This window comes from Acartia tonsa, chromosome 12, assembly GCF_053477335.1.
Source record: "Acartia tonsa isolate MP-2025a chromosome 12, ASM5347733v1, whole genome shotgun sequence".
NCBI classification, from domain to species: domain Eukaryota; kingdom Metazoa; phylum Arthropoda; class Copepoda; order Calanoida; family Acartiidae; genus Acartia; species Acartia tonsa.
The window spans coordinates 30,577,672-30,587,873 of NC_137271.1; the positions used below are offsets into that span (position 1 = coordinate 30,577,672).

The following is a 10,202-nucleotide window of genomic DNA, read 5'->3' on the forward strand; positions in this document are numbered from 1 at the left end:
TGTATATTCAAGCAATACATTATTTTCATTCACGTAGCTCCTCACATGGGACTTATCAAAGGAAAAGTGCGCGTCTCTTTTGTTTGTTTACAAGCCATGCGCAGAGATAGTTAGGAATGCCGCATAACACATTCATTCTCTGGGGAATTCTGGTGTAAGGAAAAAGGGATTAATGGGTTCGAACTTGCCGGGGAATACAAGAAATACATACCGACACAATATAAGGTAAAATATTGTATTGCTATCCCACTAATTATTTATTGTGACAAAATTTTATCTATCATGACATGCATTTTTCCCTACAAATCATAAGCATTGGACCATATAACATAAACATCAAAATGTGCTAGTTTTACTCATATGAATATTTTTTAAAAATAATCTTTCAGTCCGTCCGTCAGTCTGTAACACTATGTACAGCTGATATTTAAAGTGAAGATTCCTATGACATATGCCCATCTAATCTATACATTGTTTTGCCCATCTGTCTGTTACTTGGGGTGCTAGATCGATTCCTATATTTTCAAGTTTTCACGCTTTTCTCAATTCCTAGTCAAGATACATAGAAGGCAGAAACTTTATTAAATTAGATATTTTTGTGATTTTTCTTAATAGGGTGGTGGTTGATACTGTCAAAATAGTTTTAAAACTTCCCGCTACCTATGAGAAGCTACTCTGTTAAGGAAAACCCAATTGGTTCAGCGGTTAGTAAGATCCTTTGGTACAAACAGACAAACAAACAGACAACCTGTTACTTTATTATAACGATTGCTAAGAAATAAGAAATAAAAGTTTAATGTAAGAATTTATTTCATTTAATTGTAATAAATTTATTTATGATTAAAAAATACAGTCTAAAATTAAATAGGCTATAACAACTTCTTTTTCTAACTATACATTAATACAATTATCATTTACAAATAAGAAAATTAAATTGACCAAAGATTTGTTTTTTTTCTTCAAAAAATAGTTTGAGATCATATGGAATAGATTAATTTTAAAGGAAGACAAGAAAATTTTCTATTTTTCTATACCTTTAGAAGCAATATCATACTTTGTGGTAAGTTGGCAATTACATTTTTAAAACCGTAGATTTTCTATAGTTAGGGTCGGTCCGTCCGTCCGGAACTGATGTTGGAAGTCATTTCAAGGCAAAGGACACAATCTACAAGACCTTGAATGTATCCCCATTGAGAAAGTGAGAAGCAAACAACCCCTGGATACGCCTAGCTAGGGAAAAACTTTTAATAAGGTCTTTTGATTCTGCTCTCAATAAAATTGTGTAATTTGCTTTACCCAACAAACAATTAATCATGTGCATTGGCAACATTTCAGAATAACCTTACACCAACCTGCTTCCAAAAAACATTTTTTTAAATAAGGCCCATTTTCTCAGTCAATTTCTTTTTAAGCACATGACATTTGTTTGCAGTTTCAAAGATCTACTAAAAACCTCATCATTTAGTTTGTAAATGAGAAAAAATATTCATAAAGCCTTATTCCGTTAAAAAATAAGGTCCAAATGCTGTTATACCTTTTTAAATCCTCGCAATCATAATCTATATCTGATTCTTTTATTCTTTCTGCCCAATAATTAAATCTAAATAAAAGTACAATTATTTTATTTATAATTGTGTTTACACTGGCGCACCCTGTAACTTAGCTGCGTAGAGTCTTTACATTTAAAATTGCCCATCATAGTGCTGTTAGAACAAAGTCTTTATACATATGCAGCAACAGACACACAAATAAATGAATATAAATCCTGTCTAAACCGAAAAATTTCCATTTTCCACTATACTGATATGGTTCTCTTTTACAAAGTTTCTTCTCATGGATAATGATAATGTTTATAACTATTTTGAGGTAGGGTCATTATCATCAGGCGTGTCTCTCTATTTGACTATGAAGTCCAGAGAATGCGGACACCTTGTTCCTCCATGAATTCCTTTCTTTGGCAAGTGCTTCAGCTTCTCCCCATGTCTTTGGTGGAGGGTACCAATCCATAAAACTCAATTAGTTATAATTGTGGTTTAAATCCAGAGTCAGGGTACGTCAAATCATAGTTATAGAATAGCTTCGCCAAAACACAGAGCTCGACAGCTGCGTGTGAGTCGCGTTAAGCTTTGTAAAAATCGTCATGTTAAAACTTTAAAATTCAACTTGATGTCTAAGCATATTACTAAACAGACAATCCATCTTTCCTATTTTTTTTTTATTTGATACTTAAACAAGGATGACAACATCCATAAAAGCGAAGCTCTGAAACGGTATGATAGACGAACATTAACTCATGTAGAGTGTCAGAACTGAATATACAAAATTTGAATATAGTTTTGACAAAATTATACGTAAATTTGTTACAAAACTTCTTAAATACAGAATTCTTTTTAAGGACATACTGACTCTTTAAGGGCTTGCTTATAGAGATGCTTCCTTGTACCTTATTGTAATAGGAGTCAGTGATCCAAAAATCAGATCAATCGGATGATTTTATCACATAAAAAATTGTTGTTAAAAAAGTAAAAAAAATCAACATGTTTAAAATGGACGTACGGACATTCTGGTAACGATTATAGAGTTGCTACGCTTTCTGAATCTACTACAGGAATTATCATGCAAAATTTGAAATCGATAGGACAATTTTAACATGCCTAAATTAACGAAAAAAGCTATCTGTTACGGACTGACGGACTGATGGATGGACGGAGTGATTAACCCTAATTATAGAAAAGCTTCGCTTTTAAAAATTGACCTATAGCATTGAAAATCATACTTCATCCTTTTTTTCAAAAATAATTTTTCCTCTGAAAAAGAATCGTTTATTAAAACTACATGTTAAGATTCTAACATATTAAAAATTTTAGTGCAAATAAATAAGATAAATAACAATTTAACAGCTTTTCAATGGAAAGAAAAATACATAAACCAGAAAGCTAACATTTTTTTTAGAAAGATGTGGGCGTTGAATGTCTTACATTCTAAGTTTCTCAGCTTCTAATATAAGTAAAGGTTAAGAAATGTGATAATTTCTTTTTAGAATAACTTTTACTTACAAATTAAAAACGAATTTTATTTATCAGCTAGATGGACATTTTGTTATGGAAATGTTTATTATTATTCTGATATAAAATAACAAAAATAAATATGTAATAATAAAAAAATAAATCTTGAATTCTGAGGACTAAAAATCTGATTCCATATATCTTCTTTATTACTTCTTTCCACATGCAACAAACAGTGAAGGAGTACAGACAAGAGCAGTTATGGATATGGTAGCTGAAAATAAAAAAAATACATTTATATTAATGATTTTTTAAATTCTTCAAGAATAACTCTAAAGTTAGTGTAAAGATACCAGTAAAATACAACTTGGACTAATAAATTATACAGTAGCATTTGGATCCCTGACATTAATGGGCTTTACACTCAAAAGGGTGGGGGAATTGCAGAATTATAGCCTTAAACCTTACAAAAACTTAGATTTATAAAAATAAACTATCCTTTGAACTCTTTGAAGCTAACAGATCTTAAAAGACAAACAAAAACCTTACTAATCTAAATATACTTGTGGCCGCACTCCAAGCATCTAGAGGCTCTGTATTTGAAGATTTTAAAATTAGTCTAAGACTTAGAAATCATATTCTTCAGGCAGAAAACCTTACTAATCTATATTATAGGATAACTACTTGTTTCGCCCTAAACCTCTCGTGGAGGGCTTGGGGAAGTTAGTAAGATAGTGGTTGCCTTAAACCACTCCAGATTTGGAAGGTAAGACCCATTCGGATCAGCAATTTCCAAAACAGAACTACAAGCCATGATTACAGCACTCCGGTAGTACAGATTCTACCAAAACATAGAGAAACATCGCTTAGGATAGTGTGATGATATTTCTTACTTGAATAGGTAGTTGATGTAGCTGTTTGAGTATAGGTTGAAGTTTGAGTCTTTGTCATGTAATACCAGGCAAACCTTCCCTTACGCTCGCTAAACATTTCAAAATTTCATTTTTTGAATACATGCTTGAGAGATTCAAATCCTTATATAAAAGTAACAGGATTCTTTTTCTTAACAGTCTAAGGGGAGGGTACCTCCACCCTCCTATGATAAATAACCCCTAGAAAAATAAAGTGCCGCTTTTTCTAACTGCCGAACTGATTATGGTTATCCTGAACAGTGTAGCTTCTCATAGGTCTTGGGCACGTTTGTTTATAACTATATTTGGGGAGAGTTCCACCACCACCCTCCCTCCCCTAGACTTCCCTTTCAATGGTGCAGATTTTTTCTTTCTTTTTAAAACTAAAATATAAAGAGGGGGAAAGCGACTTTCCCATACTCACCTTAAGAGCCCCCAGGTTATTTAGGGGCATTGCCACTAGCCTTATATTAAGTAACATGATGTCCTTCTAAATGTACTAAAGGATCTTACAATTTGCTTAACCGATATGGTTCTCCTTAACAGTTTACCTTCTTACATTTTTTGGGCAGGTTTATAACTATATTCGAGAAGGGTTCTACCTCTCTCCCTCCCTCCTACCCTTTCCTGTAAAACGCAAACCAGTTAACGAAAATTTGTTAAGAGATTGAATGGAGCTTAAGAAAAACAAAAAAAACTGTTAAAACCTAAATTTGTCAAAAAATGAAATAGAATTATTGTTCCTAATGTCTTCAATATCCTTTATTCCAGATGCCAATCCAGATGTAAGATCATTCTCTAAACCCCTAAAAAATTATCATTATTACTATTAAAAGTTCTAGAAATTCTAGCCAACCTGGTAGCAAAATATGACTTGTAGCTGAAAAATCTTTATCAAATAGGGGACATGCCCAATTTTTGTTTCCTTCAAGCCTTTGTAGAAGCTGTGATTGAAGAGGGGGGGGGGGCTTGGAAGGGGTTCCGACTGTTAAGAGTTAAAATAAATACTGTAATAAAATTAAATATTTCATATTTGGGTGTAGAAGTTTTCCAGAATATATATTTTTGCAAAAGAAGACTAAACATATAAACATACAAATTCTTTTAAGCAAAACATTATTTATATTTTTAAGATGGTTTACTGTAAAGGAAAGCTATATCGGTCTAACGGGGTGCTGCCACTTTTACCACTAACAAAAATACAACCACTGTGTTTTTGTCAATTTCGTTTTTAGCTGTATTTTTGGCAATATTTTTTTATCCACTGTCAAAATTACACCTTTACTACTGTCATAAACACAGTTTTACTGTCATTTTTACACCCATGAAATTCAATGAGACTGTCAAATTCACAGTTTTCACAAACTAGTCTAACTAATAGCAAGATCTAAAGCTACAAACACAAGAAAGACAACAAACTGTTATCTTTATCTAAATATTTTTTCTACAAAATTACCTCTTAACTTTGGAGATGGAGATGTCATTGACAGGTGAATTTCCATGTTCTTGAATGGTTGCTTGCCTCCTCTTACGGCCCTGTCATATAAGTATTTAAAGTTAATTTTATGTTTCGCCAGATTTTCCCTTGATTTAAGTAATTAAAGCCTAAAAAAATTAAGTTGGTTTTAAGGTACTAAAAAGCAACAAAAAATAGAAAATTGCCATTATGAACAAAATTAGTAAGATCTTTAATTTAAACTTTGAGAGCTCGTCACAAATAGGTTAAAAAAATAACCAAAGTTAGGACACGTTCTCTAGAAAATAATTGTGGCTATTTGTTAACAGGAATTTTTGTTGCATAATATAAAATGTTATATTGCCACATATTTGAATATCCAGTATCCGGCTTGCTACAAAAATTGGTACTAATAGAACTTACACTACAAACTTTACTGTAAGCAGTTGATGATAGCAGAAGACATGTTACTCTTGAACTGACTGTTGTTGTTGTTGTAGCTAAAACTGTTGAAGTATGAGTTGATACGAAGAACAATTTAGGGTCTCTCCTAAAAAAAGGGAAAAAAATAATAATAATATCAGCTTTATTTGAACTGAATTAGAATACAGATTACAATACTAAAGTAACAGGATGTCTCTGTGTCTGTCTGTCTGTGTGTACCGAAGGATCTCGCTAACCGCTGAACCGATTGGGTTCTCCTTAACAGGGTAGATTCTCATATGTCCCGGGAAGGTTTATAACTATTTTGGGGGAGGGTACCACCACCCTCCCTAGAGAAATTAAATTTTTCAAAAATTTACCAATTTTAGAAAGAGAGTTGAACGAAAAATAAGCGTCAAACGTAATTTTTTTTTCTTTTTCTATTAAAATCTAAAATAAGAAATTGAATTATCAAATTCGACTCTCTCCTCCTCAAGTGCCCCTAGAGGCCTCTAGGGGCGTAGCCGCTAGTTAATATATATAGTACTAAACACAATCTATAAATAGACATTGCAGGCCAACTCTGATAACAAAAGATAGTTGTCTGTTATTAAAATTAAACCTATTTTTGAAAGGTATATCAGAAATATACTCTGACACCAATAAAATTTTACTGCTGATTTTAAAATAACAAGGATGACAACATCCATTAAAGCAAAGCATTGAAACGGTAGGACAAACGGACATGAACACTTGTATAGTGTCTAAACTGAATAATCAAAATATAAAAGTATAAGAGTCAAAGCAAAATTGTAAATAAATTTGTTGAAAAACTGCTTGATACAGGATAATGTTTATGGACATACTTACATTTTTAGGACTTGATTATAGAGTTGCTTCGCCTAAATGTTTTTCTTTGTTGTCCCAGGAATCAATATACCAAAAATCAGATCAAACGGATAATTAGATCACATAAAAATTTGTTTTTTAAAAAAAGTAGAAAAATCAACATTAACTACTACAGGAATCACCAACCATGCAAAGTTTGAAATCGATAGAACAATTCTAACATGCCTAAATTAACGAATAAAAGCTATCTATCTCGGACGGACGGACCGATCCTAATTATAGAAAAGCTTCGCTTTTAAAAATTGACCTACAAATAACTTTTTGGGGAGAATTTACAGTATTAGATTTTCTCGGCTACTTTAAAAGATAGAGAGCTGACATTTTTAGGGATTAATTCTTTTAACATACTTCATATTTTCACCAAGTTTTATTAATATTCGTCAATTGGTTGGGGTACTAGATCGAATCCTACATCTTAAAGTTTTCATGATTTTCTCAACTCGTTTTCAAGACGCCTGAAATTTTTAGGGATTGAATACTTTCATATTCTTCATACTTTTTAAGTTTTATCAAGATTTGCTTATTGGTTGGGGTGCTAGTTTGATTCCTAGATTTTCATGATTTTCTTTACTTCTATTCAAGACGGCTGATATTTTTAGGGATTATATAAGTTAACAATTTACATATCCCCAAAAAGTTTTATTAAAATTTGCTTATTGATTGAGGTGCTAGATCGATTCTTAGATTTTCAAATTATAAATCTTACAAGGTTTCGTGATTTTTTAGTTTAATGTTTTCTTATGAAACTGCAACATAGTTCATTTTTGCCGGATATTCATTCATAATGTTTGTGCTTCGCTACTTATGGATGTTGTCATCCTTGTTTTTTTACTATACATCAAGTAAATTTTGCTACATATTGTTATAAACTAAAAATATGATTATTTTAACTTTAAAGAGTGTTTTCACAAAGTGAATTATTTACAAGATAATTAAATAATTTTTATCTGACTATAATAAAATTAATGAAAACTATACACATTAAAGATAAATACTGTTTAAAAATATTTTTAAAAATAAGTTTGAATAATCTTATTTTATACCTGATCATATTTGTATATATGATAAAGATAAATTTGTTTCATGGCATAATAGATGCATTTATTTAAATTTTTTGAATTTAACTACAGCCTAATTTTATGTGTTTAAAATGGATGTAGATTGTAGATAATGTATTATGTTTATGTTAATTTTTAATGAGTTTTGACAGATGAAATCAAAAGACCTAATAATTCCATACTAGAGTACAATATTTATGAAGCAAAACACTCTAAAAGCAGAGCAGTTTACTCAAATAGGAAAGACACATCAATAAGTAGCAAAATGTTTTTTTATGTAAAAAATAAACTTTTAAATCCTAATAAAATCGTTGTGGGCCAGCATTCGATTTTATAAAATTCTTCAGGTGTCAGAGTATATTTTTTATATACCTTTCAAAAATAATTTATTAAAGTTAAATATTTTGAATGGGGACAAATTATTAAAAATATCTAATCTTATGAATTTCTAATGTGACAAAACACTTAATTAAAAAAGATCTAATTAAAATATGCTTAATTGTAAAAATGTCCAAAGTGACAAAACACCTAATTTTAAAAATCTCTAATTTTGAAATATCTAATTTGAAAATACCTAATTTTAAGCAAGGCTTCAAACTGTTGTTATGGCGAATAAAAAGTCTTTCTTGGCAAAATTTTATTTATGATTGGTTTTACCTGTACCCATATTGTTTCTTCAATTTTTAATGTGAAGAAGTTTGGGTGTTTTAGTGAGAAAAATGTAAACTTTATAACAGAGGCGTGCAGAAGTGGGGTTTATCCTAAAATTAAGGAGTTTCGATACACCCCCCAAAAGTGTACACCTTCCTAAACCCTTATACAGTATACACTGCCATTGACATGAGTTTAAAATTTCCTTATTAGGATATATAAGTTGGAAGGAATTTTAATGTTAGAAGGAGATTTGAAATCTGCATCAAATTTTAAGGATTTTTTTTATAAAATTAGTTTTTTTGTATAATTATTTATCTAAAAGCGGAAATACAATTTAAGTTTATAGATTTTTACCAATAGGTGGATTGGAAACTACCTGCGCTCTAATTGGTTGAATGGTGTGTGACACTTAAGCTTTTCCTATCAGAGCGAAGATAATTTTCAATCCACCAATCACAGATGTCAAAATTAATTAACTTAAATTGTATTTCCGCTTTTAGATAAAGAATTATACAAAAAAACGAATTTTATAGAAAAACCTTAAAATTTGATGCAGATTTCAAATCTCCCTCTAACATTAAAATTCTTTCCAACTTATATATCTTATTCCTTATCTTTCCCCAAATACAGCCAATTGGGCTGTTCAAAAATTTACCAATTCTGTGACGCTTGTTTGACTTTTTTCTTAGGGGGGGGGGGGGTGGGATGTGTGTGGAATTCCAGGGTGATAAAACAAACCCCTGAGACTTAAAATACACCCATTTTGTTGTCTGCAATACACCCCACTTAAGCTCCCAACAGCTGCACCTCTCCCGATTTTGTTCCAATTGGGTTTTCATAAATCATAAATGGGGTGTCTAAACTTACCTACCCCTCCGACATATCTCTTTGCACGCCACGTCTTGAGAATCAATTATATTAACATTAAATCAAAATTCGACTTTCCTTGGTATTTAACAATTTGAAATTATTGCTTTGCCTGTTAATTTTAATTCTTCCCTTTCACTTTATTTTGACCTTAATTCTAATTCTTCACTGTTTATCAGCATTAGCATCCTTGTTTAAATTAGAAATCTTACTTTGGCAAGTTCTTTTTGCCATCCCTTGCTTGCACAAATATCAATGCAATTAACACAACAACTGTAAATCTTGACATTTTAAAGTTCTAAAAAAGTTTTGAATTAGACGTTGCTTGATGCTTTTTTTTCATCCAGCAAAAAAAACATACCCTCTTATTTTTTATGTATATTCAGATGAACTGAAATTTAGTTTCCGAATGTGAACACAGTATCCTCGGTGTTTCCACATCCTATCTCTATATTTACTACTAGCTAAAAAAGCTTCAAATTTCCAACCAAAAAATCAAATTTTGAAAAATTAAAATTTTGAATGTATACATTCAAATTTTGATTTTTTTAAAGTTTGAAGGATTTTTAGCTAGTAGCAAATTTTGAGATAGGATTGGGAAACACCTAGGAAAATGTGTTCACATTCAGAAACTAATTTCAGTTCATCTATATTCATGTTTAACTCTTGTGTATGTTTGGTCCAAAACGTCGGAGTGGACAAACGCAGGAGTGTTAAAATATTATTATAAGTAGGTATTTCTATACAGGTTAGGTTAGGTTAAGCTATGAATATACAAATAAGCCCCCCGCAGTGGTTAGGCATTTAAAAACCTAAAATATGGTTTAGGTTAGGTTAAGTGTCCATTCTTGCGTTTGTCCTAGGACCCTATACACCAAAAGGTTCTTATCTATTAAAATGGTACCTAGCATTATTTGCG

The 10,202-nt window shown here is 31.1% G+C and overlaps 1 protein-coding gene and 1 long non-coding RNA gene across 2 annotated transcripts; both read right to left on the reverse strand.

The window, feature by feature from the left end:
* Window positions 1–3,094: 3,094 nt before the first annotated feature.
* Window positions 3,095–3,997, reverse strand: LOC145334797 (uncharacterized). The gene is made up of 2 exons (XR_013884985.1): window positions 3,899–3,997; window positions 3,095–3,279 (listed from the first exon to the last, which is right to left on the reverse strand). It is a non-coding gene; the product is annotated as an uncharacterized LOC145334797 (long non-coding RNA).
* A 619-nt stretch (window positions 3,998–4,616) lies between these two features.
* LOC145333296 (uncharacterized) lies at window positions 4,617–9,577 on the reverse strand. Its single transcript, XM_080178424.1, has 4 exons — window positions 9,496–9,577; window positions 5,796–5,922; window positions 5,373–5,452; window positions 4,617–4,722 (listed from the first exon to the last, which is right to left on the reverse strand). The coding sequence occupies exons 1-4, from the start codon at window positions 9,570–9,572 to the stop codon at window positions 4,617–4,619; spliced, it is 390 nt and encodes a 129-aa protein (XP_080034550.1). The 5' UTR covers window positions 9,573–9,577.
* Window positions 9,578–10,202: the final 625 nt, after the last annotated feature.